The sequence below is a fragment of the Rhinoraja longicauda genome, chromosome 19, assembly GCF_053455715.1.
Source record: "Rhinoraja longicauda isolate Sanriku21f chromosome 19, sRhiLon1.1, whole genome shotgun sequence".
NCBI classification, from domain to species: domain Eukaryota; kingdom Metazoa; phylum Chordata; class Chondrichthyes; order Rajiformes; family Arhynchobatidae; genus Rhinoraja; species Rhinoraja longicauda.
The window spans coordinates 24,540,719-24,560,394 of NC_135971.1; the positions used below are offsets into that span (position 1 = coordinate 24,540,719).

The following is a 19,676-nucleotide window of genomic DNA, read 5'->3' on the forward strand; positions in this document are numbered from 1 at the left end:
CCAGTCCTCTGGTATGCTACTTTTTCTGGCTAATCTGTATGCTTCATCTTTTGTTTTAATACTATCCTTGATTTCCCATGTTAGCCACGGATGCACTACCTTTCCTGGTTTGTTCTTTTGCCAAACTGGGATGAACACTTGTTGTAGTTCATCCATGCGACCTTTAAATGCCTTCCATTGCATGTCCACCGTCAACCCTTTCAGCATCAATCGCCAGTCTATCTTGGACAATTCACGCCTCATACCCTCAAAGTTACCTTTCTTTAAGTTCAGAACACTTGTTTCTGTATCGACTTTGTCACTCTCCATCCTAATGAAGAACTCTACCATATTATGATCACTCTTGCCCAAGGGGCCTCGCACAACAAGACTGCTAACTAACCCTTCCTCATTACTCAATACCCAGTCTAGAATGGCCTGTTCTCTCGTTGGTTCCTCGACATGTTGGTTTAGAAAACCATCTCTCAAACATTCCAAGAAATCCTCTTCCTCAGCACCCCAGCCAGTTTGGTTCACCCAATCTATATGTAGATTGAAGTCACCCATTATAACTGCTGCACCTTTAGTGCATGCATTTCTAATTTCCTGCTTGATGCCATCCCCAACCTCACTACTGCTGTTAGGTGGCCTGTACACAACTCCCACTAGCGTTTTCTGCCCCTTAGTGTTTCGTAGCTCTACCCATATCGATTCCACTTCCTCCAAGCTAATGTCCTTCCTTTCCACTGCTTTAATCTCCTCTCTAACCAGTAACGCTACCCCACCTCCTTTTCCTTTCAGTCTATCCCGCCTGAATATAGAATATCCCTGGATGTTGAGCTCCCAGCCTTGGTCACCCTGGAGCCATGTCTCCGTAATCCCAACTATATCATAATCATTAATAACTATCTCCACATTTAATTCATCCACCATATTACGTATACTCCTTGCATTGAGACACAAAGCCTTCAGGCTTTATTTTACAACTCTCTTACCCCTTATACAATTATGTTGAAAAGTGGCCCTTTTTGATTTTTGCCCTGGATTTGTCTGCCTACCACTTTTACTTTTCACCTTGCTACCTGTTGCTTCTACCCTCATTTTACACCCCTCTGTCTCTCTGCTCCTGCTCCCATCCCCCTGCCACATTAGTTTAAATCCTCCCCGACAGCACTAGCAAACACTCCCCCAAGGACATTGGTTCCATTCCAGCTCAGGTGCAGACCGTCCTGTTTGTACTGGTCCCACCTCTCCCAGAACTGGTTCCAATGTCCTAAAAATTTGAATCCCTCCCCCTTGCACCATTTTTCAAGCCACGTATTCATCTGAAATATCCTCCTATTCCTACTCTGACTAGCACGTGGCACTGGTAGTAATCCAGAGATTATTACCTTTGAGGTCCTACTTTTTAGTTTATCTCCTAGCTCTCTAAATTCACCTTGTAGGACCTCATCCCATTTTTTACCTAAATCGTTGGTGCCGACGTGCACCACGACAACTGGCTGCTCACCCTCCCCCTTCAGAATGTCCTGCAGCCGCTCAGAGATATCCCTGACCCTTGCACCAGGGAGGCAACATACCATCCTGGAGTCTCGTTTGCGGCCGCAGAAACGCCTATCTATTCCCCTTACAATTGAATCCCCTATCACTATAGCCCTTCCACTCTTTTTCCTCCCCTCTTTTGCCGCAGAGCCACCCACGGTGCCATGAACTTGGCTGCTGCTGCCTTCCCCTGATGAGCCATCTCTCCCAACAGTATCCAAAATGGCATATCTGTTTAGGAGGGAAATGACCGCAGGGGACTCCTGCACTACCTGCCTACTGCTACGCTGGTTAGTGGCCACCCGTTTCCTTTCTGTCCGCTTATCTTTTACCTGTGGTGTGGCCAACTCACTATACGTGCTATCCACGACCTTCTCAGCATCGTGGATGCTCCAGATTGAGTCCAACCGCAGCTCCAACCGTTCAATGCGGTTTGCCAGGAGCTGCAGCTGGACACACTTCCTGCACACGTAGTCATCAGGGACACCGACAATATCCCTGATCTCCCACATGTTGCAGGATGAGCACTCCACGGGGCCGATCTCATCTGACATGTCTTACCCCCAAATTAAATCAAATTCCTCTTAATCCTTTAAACTCTACCTTTACTAAAAAGCACTGAACCCTTAACTCACTGAACCCTGAACTCACTGAACCCTGAACTCACTGAACCCTGAACTCACTGAACCCTGAACTCACTGAACCCTGAACTCACTGAACCCTTAACTCACTGAACCCTTAACTAAAAGTACGAACAAAAAGCAGAATTACAACCCCGGGGTTACGCCCAATCAGCTGCTTCCTCTAGTCCGCTTCCACATCCGCGCCGTTGTGTTTGGCTGCCTGCCACTGTATGTTTCTTTTTTTCCTAGTCAGATGTGCAGCACTTTGGTCAACGTGGGTTGTTTTTAAATGTGCTATACAAATAAATTGACTTGACTTGACTTGACCAATCAGCGGCTTCCTCCAGAACACTTCTTTTGAAGTGTGAGGGAACGTTTTTACACCAACGCTCCAACCGCTCCTGGGCCTCTGGGTGAACAAAGCCCCGCGCTGGGTTTTTAAACCTACCGCCTCCAACCGCTCCTCCAACCGCCTCCAACCGCTTCTGGGCCTCTGGGTGAACAAAGCCCTGCGCTGGGTTTTTAAACCTACCGCCCGGACGCTGCTCCAACCGCTTCTGGGCCAGAGTACAGTTTGCTTGTTCTCCCTGTGACCGCCACAGGTCTGAGTCACACATTACGTCGCCAGAAGGCTCGGATTAAACTGCAAGTCTGAAGAAGGGTCTTGACTCAAAACGCCACCCATTCCTTCTCTCTGGAGATACTGCCTGTCCCGCTGAGTAACTCCAGTATTTTGTGTCTATCTTCGATTTAAACCAGGATCTGCAGTTCTTTCCCACTCGGGCACAGATTGAAGGCAGATGAGAGTAGTTTATTTTAAACAGAGTTGTTTTGATGTGGAAATTATTGCCTAGAAATGGTGGAATTCCAAAAGGGAATTAGATATTTACCAGAACCAGGATCTGCAGTTCTTTCCCACTCGGGCACAGATTGAAGGCAGATGAGAGTAGTTTATTTTAAACAGTTGTTTTGATGTGGAAATTATTGCCTAGAAATGGTGAAATTCCAAAAGGGAATTAGATATTTACCAGAAAAGGGAAAAACATCACATGTAACAGGCAGGAGTGTAGATGATGAATGGTGCATGTTTTAGTCAGCCCTTGATGGCAAAGACATCTGGGGATCTCTGTAGCACAGCCTTCATAGTTTACTACACTGTTTTACATTGGGAATTAGCTCATTGGGATGCCTGGCATCCAATGCTGGCTGCTTAGCCTTTTAAAGGCATCGATTGCTTCAGAGAGCTTTTGCAGACGATAAAAGATGGGGAGATACAAAAATGTTTTATTATTCTGTTTATAAGATTTTACTAAACGTGGCATAAAGACTAGAACATACACAGAGGTTAAGATACAAGATGAAATATATGAAGTGTAACTGACATTTTATGAAACTTTGAAACAATTATCAAACATAATGAAAATCCATACCATTGGCTGTAAAGTTAAACTTGTGGGTGTGAGGAGGTAATTCATGAGGGATCCTGCAGTGAATAACTCACGTTTGTCACCTGTTTTGACCTCAGGCAATTCTTGCTGGGGAACTTAATAGGTGTGACCTGGAATTCAATTCTCAAGTCTTAGATGGACTACAGCAGTGTTAATAAGAAATCAGTAGAAAGGAACTAGTGGAGGTTACTCAAGTTGATTGAAAAAGCAACGATGGCTGCTTGATTCCAAGAAGAACCAGTATTAAATTGTTACTTCTGTTCAATATAATCCAAATTGGAGCTTTACTGAACTCGAGCACACATGGTGCACCAGTATCCTTCAAAAGATAAGCTCAGAGTGATGCAGTGTGGAAACAGGCTCTTCGGCCCAACTTGCTCATACCAGCCAACATGTCCCAGCCACACTTGTACCACCTGCCCACATTTGGTCCAAATCCCTCCAAACCTGTCCTATCCATGTATCTGTCTAACTGCTTCTTAAATGTTGGGATAGTCCCTGCCTCAACTACCTCCTCTGGCATTTTGCTCCATTCACCCACAACCCATTGTGTGAAAAAGTTACCCCTCAAATTCCGATTAATTCCTTTCCACTTCACCTTGAACCTATGTCCTCTGGTCCTTGATCCCTCTGCTCTGGGCAAGAGACTGTGCATCTACCTGATCTATTCCTCTCTTGATTTTTTTGCATCTCAACAAGATCACTCCTCGTCCTCCCACGCTCCAAGGAATAGAGTCCCTGCCTACTCCACCGCTCCCTATAGCTCAGACCCTCTAGTCCTGGCAACATCTTTGTAAATCTTCTCTCTACCCTTTCCAGCTTGACAACATCTTTCCTTTTACATGGTGCCCAGGACTGAACACAATACTCTAAGTGTCCGCTCACAAACATCTTATACAACTGCAACATGACCTCCCAAATGCTATACTCAATGCTCTGACTGATGAAGGCCAATGTGCCAAAAGCCTTTTTGACCACCCTAACTACTTGCGACTCCACCTTCAAGGAACCATGCACCTGCACTCCTAGATCCCTCCACTTCACAACACTCCCCAGAACACTACCAATCACTGTGTAGGTCCTGCCCATGTTAGACTTACCAAAATGCAACACCTCACATTTCTCTGTATTAAATTCCATAAGCTGCCATCCTTAACTGATTTGCCTTTACAAAATTCAATGTGAAATGAATATTAAACAAACTTGTGCATGCATGCATGAGAGTCGTGCAGAAAATTGGCTTGGGTAAATTTGTGAACTGGGCATTATAAAATTAACAGCAAGTCCCACTGATATTTGGATCTACTGAAGACAATAGACCCACATAAAGCAGGGTGTTGAAAGGACATGTTCCATAATTGCCCCATTAGAGTGACTGGCTAAGAAAACGTTTACTTGACACTAAAGGTTAACACTTTTTAAATACAACCCTGAAAATATTAACGTAAAACAGAGGATCCCTTACCATAACACGATGTCTGCAGCGAGTTGGAACTCTACCCAACACACCCAAAATGTTTGCAATATTATTATTAAACTTGATTAATGAAACTGCAACAAAAGGTTGAAAGCAGATAGAACTAGTGTTCATTTTGTGGAAGAGAAAAGGGATTGCATTCAGCATGGATTTTGACTCTTCAAGGAGCAATTTGTTCTCATGATTGACCTCAGCATGATTGAACGCAGAACAGCACAGCAAACAACCGTTCAGCACACAGTGTTTGCGCCAAACATGATGTCATGCTAAACTGATCTCATTTGACTACAAGTTGCAGGAAGGAACTGCCGATGCTGGTTTAAACCGAAGATAGACAGAAAATGCTGGAGTAACTCGGCAGGACAGGCAGCATCTCTGGAGAGAAGGAATGAGTGACATTTCGGGTGGAGACCCTTCTTCAGACCGAGTCAGGGGAGAAGAGGATAGAGATAAGGAAGTACAAGGTGTGAAAATAAGGCAAAGGGGATACAGTTCAAGGACAATGTACGAAAGATCATTGTTAGCTAGGAGAAGGTAACAACAAATCAAACAGAGATAAATGTAAACAAGGACAGTCAGAGTAGTCAGAGAACTGGGAAAGGGGGAGGTGTGGAGAGAGAGAGAAGGCAGGGGTTACTTGAAGTCAAAGAAGTCAATATTCATATTTCTGGGGTGTAAACTGCCCAAGCGAAATATGAGGTGTCAAGAGTATTTTATTGTCATATGTCCCAGATAGAACAATGAAATTCTTACTTGCTGCAGCACAACAGAAAATGTAAACATAGTACACTTTGCACTGGGCATCACGCTGACAATGGAGGAGGCCCAGGACAGAAAGATCAGTGTGGGAATGGAGGGGGAGTTAATGTGTTTAGCAACTGGGAGATCAGGCAGGTTTAGGCGAACTGAGCAGAAGTGTTAAGCGAAACGATTGCCAAGCCTGTGCTTGGTCCACTACTTCTAACCACATGATCCATATCCCCTGATCCCTGCACGATCCCTGATCCTCTGCCGATCTAAAAGCTTCTTAAACACCACTATCGTATCTCACCCCATCACCACACCAGGCAATGCGCTCCAGGCCCTCACCACTGCATAATAAAAAGACCCACAGATCTCTTTTAAACTTTCCTCCTCTCACCTTATGCCCTGTAGTGTTGGACATTTCCACCCAGGAAAAAAGATTGTAACTGTCTAACTGACAGAAGTTGGCATATGGGATGCAAGAACAGTCCACTGCTGAATGGCAACAAACCAGTGCGGCAGTCTTCTTCGCATATGGGATGCAAGAACAGTCCACTGCTGAATGGCAACAAACCAGTGCAGCAGTCGCAGTCGTCCTCCTCCCCCCCCTCCCCCTCCCTTCCCCCCCCCCTCCCCCCCCCCCCCCCTCCTCCCCCTCCCCCCTCCTCCCCCTCCCCCTCCCCCTCCTCCTCCTCCTTCTTCTTCTTCCTCTTCTTCTAGCGTTTGAGGCAGCAGAAATTATGTAACGCCCTCCAGGCACTGTAGCCAGTGCAATGTGCTGTTGTCAAGGGCCATGAGGTCTACCCCTCCACCAGGGGGACGGAGGACAGCACAGTCGAAAAGCAGAAGCAGTGCAGCAGTAAACAATAGACAATAGGTGCAGGAGTAGGCCATTCGGCCTTTCGAGCCAGCACCGCCATTCAATGTGACCATGGCCGATCATTCTCAATCAGTACCCCGTTCCTGCTTTCTCCCCATACCCCCTGACTCCGCTATCCTTAAGAGCTCTATCTAGCTCTCTCTTGAATGTATTCAGAGAATTGGCCTCCACTGCCCTCTGAGGCAGAGAATTCCACAGATTCACAACTCTCTGACTGAAAACGTTTTCCTCATCTCTGTTCTAAATGGCCTACTCCTTATTCTTAAACTGTGGCCCCTGGTTCTGGACTCCCCCAACATTGGGAACATGTTTCCTGCCTCTAACATGTCCAACCGCTTAATAATCTTATACGTTTCGATAAGATCCCCTCTCATCCTTCTAAATTCTAAAAGAGAGTCTAAACATGAAAACTGAAGACAAAAATAATATTGCTCTCTGAAAGTACCGTCAGACAGTTAACATGGCTCACAGGTTTAAGTTTACTCCACGTCACCCATCAAAAACTAACTGGAACAATGGAAGAGAAAAGTCATGAAGAAGTTGTTTTCACAACAAATACATGTCTCATTGCAAGTCCTGTGGCATTAGTCCGTCTGGGGCCTGGAACACACTCAAATTGGATTTTGCTCCGACATGCACTGTACACAACCTAATTCAACCTAATTCAATCAATTCCTTTGCAATGTTTGTCTAATTGCTTCCTGCTGCTCCATAAAAATATTTTATTTTCCCCAGAACGCCTTCCCAGAGTTAATAGACAATAGGTGCAGGAGTAGGCCATTCAGCCCTTCGAGCCAGCACCGCCATTCAATGTGATCATGGCTGATCATTCTCAATCAGTACCCCAACCCCATTCCTTCCCTCTCCCCATACCCCCTGACTCCGCTATCCTTAAGAGCTCTATCTAGCTCTCTCTTGAATGTATTCAGAGAATTGGCCTCCACTGCCCTCTGAGGCAGAGAATTCCACAGATTCACAACTCTCTGACTGAAAACGTTTTTCCTCATCTCTGTTCTAAATGGCCTACTCCTTATTCTTAAACTGTGGCCCCTGGTTCTGGACTCCCCCAACATTGGGAACATGTTTCCTACCTCTAACATTCCAACCGCTTAATAATCTTATACGTTTCGATAAGATCCCCTCTCATCCTTCTAAATTCTAAAAGAGAGTCTAAACATGAAAACTGAAGACAAAAATAATATTGCTCTCTGAAAGTACCGTCAGACAGTTAACATGGCTCACAGGTTTAAGTTTACTCCACGTCACCCATCAAAAACTAACTGGAACAATGGAAGAGAAAAGTCATGAAGAAGTTGTTTTCACAACAAATACATGTCTCACTGCAAGTCCTGTGGCATTAGTCCGTCTGGGGCCTGGAACACACTCAAATTGGATTTTGCTCCGACATGCACTGTACACAACCTAATTCAACCTAATTCAATCAATTCCTTTGCAATGTTTGTCTAATTGCTTCCTGCTGCTCCATAAAAATATTTTATTTTCCCCAGAACGCCTTCCCAGAGTTAATAGACAATAGGTGCAGGAGTAGGCCATTCAGCCCTTCGAGCCAGCACCGCCATTCAATGTGATCATGGCTGATCATTCTCAATCAGTACCCCAACCCCATTCCTTCCCTCTCCCCATACCCCCTGACTCTGCTATCCTTAAGAGCTCTCTCTAGCTCTCTCTTGAATGTATTCAGAGAATTGGCCTCCACTGCCCTCTGAGGCAGAGAATTCCACAGATTCACAACTCTCTGACTAAAAAAGTTTTTCCTCATCTCTGTTCTAAATGGCCTACCCCTTATTCTTAAACTGTGGCCCCTGGTTCTGGACTCCCCCAACATTGGGAACACGTTTCCCGCCTCTAACATGTCCAACCCCTTAATAATCTTATACGTGTCGATAAGATCCCCTCTCATCCTTCTAAATTCTAAAAGAGAGTCTAAACATGAAAACTGAAGACAAAAATAATATTGCTCTCTGAAGTACCGTCAGACAGTTAACATGGCTCACAGGTTTAAGTTTACTCCACGTCACCCATCAAAAACTAACTGGAACAATGGAAGAGACTTCCACATCAGGCATATTGCACACTCGATGCCTTTTTACAATCGAAACACACCAGATTAGGTGTAATTCAAGGCAATTGTTGGCTGTGTCCATGAAACTCTCCTGGACTCAGAGGAATATGGCTCCGATTTAAACTTAAGTTCTTTCTATGTTGCTCTGAAATCAACATTAAAACCTTGCACGATTCAAAGATAGTTTATTGTCACATGACTATCGGTACAGGTACAGCGAAATTATTTGTTTTTGCATACAATGCACAAAGTACGCAAAGAAGGTGCCGATAAAGTCACAAAGTACTCACTACACTGTAGTCCTGACGAACCTGCTTTATTCTCTGTGGCCTACTGAATAGTTTATTTTTGTTTAGAGATACATCATGGAAACAGGCTCTTCGGCCCAATTAGTCCACGCAGACCATCGATCGCCCTTACACTAGTTCTATGTCCTACACACTGGGGGCAATTTACAGAAGCCAATTAACCTGCACGTATTTGGAATATGGGAGAAACTGGAGCACCCAGAGAAAACCCATGGGGCCACATGGAGAACGGACAAACACCATACAGACGGCACCCTGTGGTCAGGTCGAACCCGGATCTCTGACACTGTGAGGCAGCACCTCTGGAATACTTCCAGCATTATCTGTTTTTTGTTTGATTTCCAACATTATGCTGCCAGCTGCCTTGCGAATGCGATGATTTAGTTATCCACATTAATTTGATTAGATTTGCCTTTCAGTTGGACTGTCAACACAATTCTCAAAGTAAGTAGACTCAGCTGCCCTGCAAGAACACGCCCTGAAGGAGCAGCTTAGGTAACAAAACCTAATTTCAAGTGCAATGTTTACAGCTAGCAAATCAACTACACCAGCCTACATGTCCCAGCTACACTTGTCCTGCCAGCCCGCATTTGGTCCATATCCTTCCAAACTTGTCCTATCCGTGTCTGTCTGTCTAACTATTTCTTAAATGTTGGGAGAGTCCCTGCCTTAACTACCTCCTCTGGCATATGATGGAAAAAGTGGAATGGAGCTTGCGTCATCTGCAAAATGTACTGAAACATATAAAGTAACATCCACTACCCAAGCAAAGCAAGAGCATCCCACCTACAAGTCCTACTTCACCTAAACATGGTAATGCATCGACATTCTTTGACCATCACTTGGTCTAAACCCTGTAATTCCTTACCGAACAGCATATGGAGAGAATCTTCATCACAAGGACGGCAGCGACTCTAGGCAGATGTCCACCTCCATCTCCTCAAGAACATTTAGAGAAGGCCTTTAACTGCTGGCTTTGCTAGTGATACCCACATCCTGAGAGAGAATGAAAAAAAAAGCATCAAACCCATACCTCGTGCAACAATAATGCGTATCAAGCACGGTGGCAGTGGTAGAGTTATTGCCTTAGAACGCTTTCAGCGCTGGAGACCCGGGTTCGATCCTGACTATGGGTGCCATCTGTATGGCGTTTGTACGTTCTCCCCGTGTCCGCGTGTGTTTTCTCCACGTTCTTTGGTTTCCTCCCACACTCCAAAGACGTATAGGTTTGCAGGTTAATTGGCTTGGAATAAGTGTAAATTGTCCCTAGTGTGTAGGATAGTGTTAATGTGCGGGGAACGCTGATCGATGCGGACTCTGTGGGCCTGTTTCTGTGCTGTATTTCTAAACTGAATAAATCTAATAGTGACAATGTGTGTCAAGTGGTTGGGTACGAACACTGATTTCTCCAATTTTATGGAACCTCCAACAACCCTTCCCCCCCCCCCCTTTCACCTCCACAACTCCCTCCCCTCCTCCACCCACCCCCAATTCATTAATACTCCATCAGCACCATGGAATGAATTATCTTCATGAAAAGTGTTTTGGGTTAGTTCATAACATTAACAATATGTGGGACTGAATGCATGTAAAATTAGCTAATGATAGAAGAGAGATCAACTAAAATCACACGAGTCAGGAATCAGGAGGAAGATAGCAGGTAAAGCAGAATAGGTTACCAGTATTCAGGCTTTTCTCCAGGACTTGTTCATAGAGTTATTCAGCACAGTTACGTCCTTTAACTCAGAGTCCGCACTTTAAATAAATTCTACATTAACCCCATTATATTCTGCACCTCCTATCCTTCAAACTCTACAGTAATTTAGAGTGGCCAATTAATCTACAGACTCACACATTTCAGTGAAATGAAAGTCAGGTGGGGGGGGGAAGAGGTAAAGAAACAGGAGCACTGAAACAAAACCAAATACAAAAGGTAGGCACAAAAAGGCGGAGTAACACAGAGGAACAGGCAGCATCTCTGGAGAAAAGGAATAGGTGATGTTTCAGGTTGAGTCAGTCTGAAGAAGTGTCTTGATCCGAAACATCACCTATTCCTTTTCTCCAGAAATGCTGCCTGACCCGCTGAGTTACTCCAGCTTTTTGCGTCGCCCTTGGGTTTAAACCAGCATCTGCAGTTCCTTCCTGTACCAAATACAGAGGTCAGAATGAAAAGTAGGTCATTGGAGCCAAGAAGCACTTACTCTGCTAGCTGCGCACTATGGCCATTTCCATCACACTACATAGAGCTGGTTAGGCTTCAAATGACTAATTCTTTAAACCAAGTGGCTGTACCACATATGCATAGGAGGAGCGAGGTTTCTAAAGCCGTAAAACGAACAAAATCTTCGTGTGGTTAACACCATCGCCTGTTGGATCTCCAAACTTCATGAAAGTACTTGACACAAGCATAATGAAAGGTCCAACATAGACTTCCTCACTAGAATTAAATATTTGCAGATATCGCTCAAATTTATGCTTCGGTCACTTTTCCCTACCCATTCATATCAGCAATTTATTTTTAAACAAAAATACTTTTTTTTAAAGCAGCTTTCAAGCTTCTAAACAGGTACTAATTCTATGTGACTAAACCTTTCCTCTTGCACACCCTTAAGTCAGTACCAACCCACATTAACTTTTCTAAAAGGACAATCCCTATACATTCTTATTATGGAGCTAAACCATTATTGATTCGCAAACACTATGCAAGCTAAAAAGCAATTTTGACTTAGTTCAGTTTAGAGATACTGCGCCGAAACAGGCCCTTTGGCCCACTGATTCCACACCGACCAGCAATCCCCGCGCACGAACACTACCCGACACACAATAGCGACAATTTACATTTATACCAAGTTAATTAACCTATAAATCTATACATCTATGGAGTGTGGGAGGAAACCGAAGATCCCAGAGAAAACCCATCCGGTCACAGGGAGAATGTACAAACTCCATACAGACAAGCACTCGTAATCAGGATTGAACCCAGGTCTCTGGCACTGTAAGGTAGCAACTCTACCACTGCACCACAGTGTAGTTTTGGGTCCTTTTCCAAGCAGCAAATTGCAGTTTATGTATCGGTACCCCCATTGGATTGAAGTACAAAAAAGTACAAAAGCTAGTTAGTGGGAATTCTGAATGGCAAATGGTGGAAATGTGAAAGGGAGACAAGATGTAGCGGGTTTGCATAAGCCTCAGGAAAGCATCAGCAAGGTGAATCTGTGGAATCCATTGCCACAGAAGGCCGTGGTGGTCAGGTTAATGGATATTTTTAAGGCAGAGATAGATTCTTGATTCGTACAGGTGTCAGGGTTATGGGGAGAAGGTAGGAGAACGGGGTTAGGAAGGAGAGATAGATCAGCCATAGACTTGATAGGCCGAATGGCCCAATTTTCTCCTATCAGTTATGAACATGAAATATGACACTGAACTGTGATAATGGAAATTACCACACATTTTCCCCAATGTCTATCATGCACAATTACCTGCAATGTTATCAAGGCTCGGATTATAAAAGAAAAACTTCTGCTTCTGTGTTGCTTTTTTATGCAGTTTACAGGACTTTAGACTTCAGATGCAGGGGGGGGATACAAACCCTTTGGCCCATCGAATCCAAACCAACCAGCGATCATCCCTTTACACTAACACTATCCTACACACCGGGGCCAATTTTGTCAAAGCCAATTAACCTACAAAACCTCTATGTCTTTGGAGTGTGGGAGGAAATCATAGCACTTGGAGAAAAGCCACGCAATTGCATTAATAAAACAATTTGAACAGTTTCAGTAAAATCTGCACTCGGCAGTTTTTCACAAAGAACAGCCTGATCGTGACCAAATACTCTTCTCGCAAAAAGGTAATTTTCATTAGTAAATATTTAATCAGGAGAATGGGACCAACTCAAAGCTTTTCTTTGAAGTCATGTCATTGGATTCTTAAACTGTAATTGAGATAGCAGATGTTGTCCAAGCTTTTGTTATTTCATCTGAAAGTGACTCAGGATGTATCCACATGCCAGTCTTGATCTTGATACTCCAGATCCAAGATTAGAATTTATAATCTTCTTAGTGGAGAGAAACCATCAACTGCTGTAGGATGATGTTGAATTAACAATCAATACATTGCTAATGTGTAACGTTGTTATAAAAAAGAAGGCCCCTGCTTGGGGGAACCACCGAGAGGGAGAACAACAGAAGACCCGGCGTGGGTGGGGGGGGGGGGGGACGACTGCTGAGAACCAAGGGGGACCACCAATGGAGTGTGTTAAAAATGGAATACTTTCTGAATTTTGTCAGGGCCCTTTATGTGGCGACTCTTTGCATACTTTGGGTATGCAAAGCAAGGAATATCACTGTGACTTGTCACATGTGACAATAAAGTATCTTTTGATAAGATCAGTTTAATTTGGCATTACGTTCATTGCAACCATTATATATCATATATATATATACAGCCGGAATCAGGCCTTTTCGGCCCTCCAAGTCCGTGCCGCCCAGTGATCCCCGTACATTAACACTATCCTACACCCACTAGGAACAATTTTTACATTTACCCAGCCAATTAACCTACATACCTGTACGTCTTTGGAGTGTGGGAGGAAACCGAAGATCTCGGAGAAAACCCACGCAGGTCACAAGGAGAACGTACAAACTCCTTACAGTGCAGCACCCGTAGTCAGGATCGAACCTGAGTCTCCAGCGCTGCATTCGCTGTAAAGCAGCAACTCTACCGCTGCGCTACCGTGCCGCCCTTGTGGGCTGAAGGGTCACCCTCTACTGTTCGATGTTCTAATATAGCATTAACTGTACAGATCCGATAATAATTTTTCACAGGAACCATTTGAGGCTCTACATTTCCTTGAAATGGTGAAGCAAGCTATTTTCCTCCTTCATCCTATTCAAATGCATCTATTCTTCAAACCAATCAATAAATTGGGTGTTCGTGCTAGCACAGGGCCAGATGCAATTGTTGGATTGAGACCCACACCCAAGTTAAGCCAGCCCACCATCAATTACTGAGATGTGCCCGTGAATGTAATTAGCTTTTCTTCCCATAAAGCTGTTAATCAAAATCAAATTACCAATAATGACTCTAAAAGGGATGCATTTCCCAACTTGCCAGTGAGCAGCAGAAACCAATTTTGCGTGCTGGGACTAGCAAGAAGGGACCCAAGTGACCGCCTTGAAAGAGATAACAATCCAAAAGGATCCATGATTAATATTGATCACCTAGACCAGTTTGGCCTTATTAACTGTTCCATCATTCCAGGTTGCTTGCTTCATTTCTTGGCAAAAAACCCCCAAAACAATCACTGTAAAGGACCTACACTGTGATTATTTAATGTGAAGATACCTATTGATTTTATTTTATCCTATGTTTAGACTTCTAAGAGGGGTGAGAAGACTATTTTTCTGCCTGGCTATGTTTCATGCAAGCTGAGCATCTTTTCCAGAGATGCAGGCATCAAGTTACAAGAGTTACTCCGGCTTTGAGTATTGAAATGGTTTACCTCAAAAGCCTGCTGCAGGTAGCTTTGTGGTGGAACAATCTCCACTTGTTGCACGTCTGCAGAGAGAACCACGTGTGGCTCGCATCGTCCCAGAATAGCAGTTTGCCTCACTTGTATGCTATTAAGTGGCTTAACACTTCACTCACCGTACACCAAGCCTGCAGCGTTTAGTATATACAGAATGGACTGCCGCAACTTGCAAAGATGACGTCCACAAAACATTTCAAATCTCGGTGGTCACTGCCCGGAAGCACAAGGGAGCGAGTGCATATGAACACCCAGCATGTCCACATTCATCTCCAAGTCATGTGCCACTCTGACTTGGAACAACATTTCGATTTGCTTTCTTACTGTGGGATAAATATCCACAACCACATTACTGCAGTGATTGTAGTTAGAAGAGAGCTAGTTTAGATTTAACTTTGGTAACTGATTATTTAAGTTTAGCTTATTACGGAAAAGATTCTGGAAATGAACACTGACAGGCAACGGGTCAAGCGATGGTTGGACTTTCAGCAAGGAACCTTACAGACAACACTGTATCAACCAATGAGATACAGTAGCAGGGCAGACCCTACAATAATCCTCAGTAAGCAGCCAATTTACTCAGAAAGCAAGCGCACGAAGAGTGAAGGGAACCGAACACATGACAAAGGATATTTTTAAGAAAGCAAACTAATTTCCCCAGAAAACCCCAGTGAGTGAAAGATGTGTGTAAAATGTGTTAAACATGAAACCCAGTTAATTGCAACAGTTCAGTCACAGGGGAGTGGGGGGAGAAACAGAGGAATTTCCCAAATCAAAGCTAATGTGGCTGGGAATAGTGTTATCACTATTGCAGCCATCCAATTAAAAGCAAATGTTACCATTGTGATAAGTAAAAGCACTGTCCTTACCCAAGGTGGGCGAGGTTGACCCCGATGACGCAACGCGGTTGACTCCGATGACACAACGCGGTCGACTCCTAAATCTTCCCGAAAAATCAAACTGAAGATCCGCAACCTACTCAGAAAATCTAGGATTGGACATGAAGTTTAAGTTTTACATGTAACACCGCAGACAAACAACACCACCAAAGTTTCAGCAACATTATGAGAGCACTTTCAGAGCAGTCTGAAGATCCCGACCAAAACGTCATCTATCCATGTTCTCCAGAGGGACCGCCCGACCCCTTGAGTTACTCTAGCACTTGGTGTGCTTTTGTCTGGTAAATAAGCATCGGCAGTTCCTTGTGCCTCCACTTTCACCCGGAGATTTTCGCAGTTCAAACAGTTGTTTTGCCTACTCCATTTTCAGCAGAAATTAGGCCGAGGTAATATATGTGACCTTACCGAATGTCAAAAAAGATTTAATGAAAAGCACTGGTCAAATCATGTTCAGGAAAATAATGACCAAAAACACATTTGGACAGGCACATGGACAGGAAAGTTTTAGAGGGATATGGGCCAAACGGGGGCAGATGAGACTAGTGCAGATGGAGCAGCTTGGTTGGCATGCGCAGATTGGGCCGAAGGGCCTGCTTCCATGCTGTGGGACTTTTTTACTTTAATGAATGTACCTCGTTTTTAAGCATGATATCTGGAACATCACCAGACATCATTTTCCTTGGTTTTAAGTATGATATCCAAAACATCACCCCTGCTCATCTGGTGTGGAAATGGTAATCTGTTCTGTTGTTCCTCCAAACTTGACATGACCCTCAACTCTGCTTTGCTGTGTCATCCTTGGAGCATGAACACAGTAAAAAAAAATGGCCTGCCCATCTTACAACTTGTACTAAATCTACTTAATCTATCGCCTCTGCATTCAGTAACTTCCATTGGCTCCCGAGTCACTACAACTTTAAAATTTTAGGTTTTCAAATTCTAGTCAAGGCTGACACCACTTATGGTGACAAAAGTAAAAAAATTATCAGAAATTAAATTGTAAGGGGCAGTGCCTGTCCAGCACATGATGAAATACAAATTGAAAATACACATTCCCAGCATGTGTAGGGGAGCAAAATATTCTTTTTGGCAGATTTAGTAAGAGTGTCACCTTTGGATTTGAAAAATAAGCAAACTACAATGACCTGGAAAATTATAGGTTTTCTCCTTTGCTTAACCAGCCTTTTCTATCTTGCTTTGGATTCACTGGAAATCAAGAACTGCTCTCATACCACAGGCTTTCACGAGGGGCCGCATGCACATTTGGCAAAGGAAAATGCAAATTCCAAGTTGTTGGAAGGGCCAAAAAAATTATTTGCATCTTAAATATAACTTTGCTTGCAGATAAAAACAGGATCGTCTTTCTAAAAAAAAGCACAAGAACAGCATAAAGAGTTCAAAGTACATCAACAAACAGAGGCAACTGACGAAGGGGTTGTAAACTAGTTGAAATGTTTTAAATTGACAGGAGGTAACAATAATTTGGATGAAGCCTGAAGGAGGAAAACCTCACCTAACACCACCGCATTATCACACAATACTCAGTCAACAATGCAAGTCCATCTCCATATTAAGACTTTATAATTCTAACTTCAAAGAACAGATTGCTGTTGGTGCAGTGCTTACTGTGTAATTTAATGCAATGGCCTTCCGCACTTAATAAAAATGAGTGACAAAGCTTGGCTTGAGAACAAAGCTTGGTCGACGGAGCACGCGGCTGGGGCCTGGATCGGCGCCATGGAGGCATCTAGGGAGGACCCGGTGGTGTTCGTGGAGAGGTCGGTGTGGCGGTCGATGGGGGCGCCAACAGATGGACGAGGATAGAGGAATGAGGATGCCGCTGCTGGGGGAAGGAACAAAGGATGACCCGGCGTGGGGGGAACCGCTGTGAGGGAGGGAGATGAACACTGAACAATGGAGGACGCGGCTGCCTGTCCCTACTGAGTTACTCCCGCATTGTGTCGATCTTCGGTGTAAGCCAGCATCTGCAGTTCCTTCGTGCACTTCCCAGCATGTATTTAGTTCCTTTGCAACTTATTTATATTGGCAAGACCAAGTGTAGACAAGGTCAACACTTCGCCAAAAACCTGCGCCTGGTCCAAGGCCTGTTGAGTCATCCTTTCGCTACCATTTTAACTCCCCTTCCCAATCCCATACCGACCTTTCTGCCCCATTTCAACAGTGAGTGCACAAGCAAACTGGAAGTACAGCATCACATATTACACTCGACTGGCCTATAACATAATGGTACGAACATTCTCCAACTGTAGGAATCTAACCTACAAATAGACCCCCCCCCCTTCATTCCCCAATACCGTAACTACCTGCCAATAAAAAATCCCCCTCACTAGCATCTATCCACACATCACTTGCCAGGCCCAGTCCTGCCACTACCCCTCTACCAGCCTTCCCCTCCTATTACAATCAGTCTGAAGAGCCCCAATCCAAAACGTTGCCTGTCCATGTTCTCCAGAAATGCTACCTGACCCACTGAGTTACTCCAGCACTATCATTTTGTTGTAAAACAGCATCTGCAGTTCTTTGTATTTACTTTAAGAACAAACCTGGCAGGGACTTCACAAATGGCATTTAAGAGGGTTTTAGAAAGGCATATGGAAGTGCAGCGAATTTAGGGACATGGATTATATGAAGGCAGATGAGATCAGTTCAGCCATGCATCCTGTTCAGCACAAACATTGTGTTTCTTGTGTTGCATTGTTCTATGTGCAAATATCTTATTCATTCAAGTAGCTAAATTTGTGTAAAATGCGATAAAAATCATGTTCAGGAAAATAATTACAAAAAACACATTTGGACAGGCACATGGACAGGAAAGTTTTAGAGGGATATGGGCCAAACGGGGGCAGATGGGACTAGTGCAGATGGAGCAGCTTGGTTGGCATGCGCAGATTGGGCCGAAGGGCCTGTTTCCATGTTGTGGGACTTTTTTACTTTAATGAATGTACCTCGTTTTTAAGCATGAAATCTGGAACATCACCAGACATCATTTTCCTTGGTTTTAAGTATGATATCCAAAACATCACCCCTGCTCATCTGGTGTGGAAATGGTAATCTGTGCTGTTGTTCCTCCAAACTTGACATGACCCTCAACTCTGCTTTGCTGTGTCATCCTTGGAGCATGAACACAGTAAAAAAAATGGCCTGCCCATCTTACAACTTGTACTAAATCTACTTAATCTATCGCCTCTGCATTCAGTAACTTCCATTGGCTCCCGAGTCACTACAACTTTAAAATTTTAGGTTTTCAAATTCTAGTCAAGGCTGACACCACTTATGGTGACAAAAGTAAAAAATTATCAGAAATTAAATTGTAAGGGGCAGTGCCTGTCCAGCACATGATGAAATACAAATTGAAAATACACATTCCCAGCATGTGTAGGGGAGCAAAATATTCTTTTTGGCAGATTTAGTAAGGGTGTCACCTTTGGATTTGAAAAATAAGCAAACTACAATGACCTGGAAAATTATAGGTTTTCTCCTTTGCTTAACCAGCCTTTTCTATCTTGCTTTGGATTCACTGGAAATCAAGAACTGCTCTCATACCACAGGCTTTCACGAGGGGCCGCATGCACATTTGGCAAAGGAAAATGCAAATTCCAAGTTGTTGGAAGGGCCAAAAAAATTATTTGCATCTTAAATATAACTTTGCTTGCAGATAAAAACAGGATCGTCTTTCTAAAAAAAAGCACAAGAACAGCATAAAGAGTTCAAAGTACATCAACAAACAGAGGCAACTGACGAAGGGGTTGTGAACTAGTTGAAATGTTTTAAATTGACAGGAGGTAACAATAATTTGGATGAAGCCTGAAGGAGGAAAACCTCACCTAACACCACCGCATTATCACACAATACTCAGTCAACAATGCAAGTCCATCTCCATATTAAGACTTTATAATTCTAACTTCAAAGAACAGATTGCTGTTGGTGCAGTGCTTACTGTGTAATTTAATGCAATGGCCTTCCGCACTTAATAAAAATGAGTGACAAAGCTTGGCTTGAGAACAAAGCTTGGTCGACGGAGCACGCGGCTGGGGCCTGGATCGGCGCCATGGAGGCATCTAGGGAGGACCCGGTGGTGTTCGTGGAGAGGTCGGTGTGGCGGTCGATGGGGGCGCCAACAGATGGACGAGGATAGAGGAATG

General features: G+C 43.9%; 1 protein-coding gene across 2 annotated transcripts in view; it reads right to left on the reverse strand.

Annotated features, from left to right (window-relative positions):
* Positions 1-19,676, reverse strand: part of LOC144603201 (RNA-binding protein 4B-like) — an 89,208-nt gene that overhangs the window by 38,901 nt on the left and 30,631 nt on the right. The window contains exon 3 of one of the 2 annotated variants that reach the window (XR_013548560.1): positions 9,953-10,080. Coding sequence is in view for 1 of the 2 variants with exons in the window: in XM_078416389.1 (XP_078272515.1) it covers positions 10,064-10,080 (17 nt within the window). In the remaining variant the exon portion in view is untranslated. Of the gene's footprint in view, positions 1-8,896; positions 10,081-19,676 lie in introns of those variants that run through there. The other variant, XM_078416389.1, reaches the window with a different exon arrangement.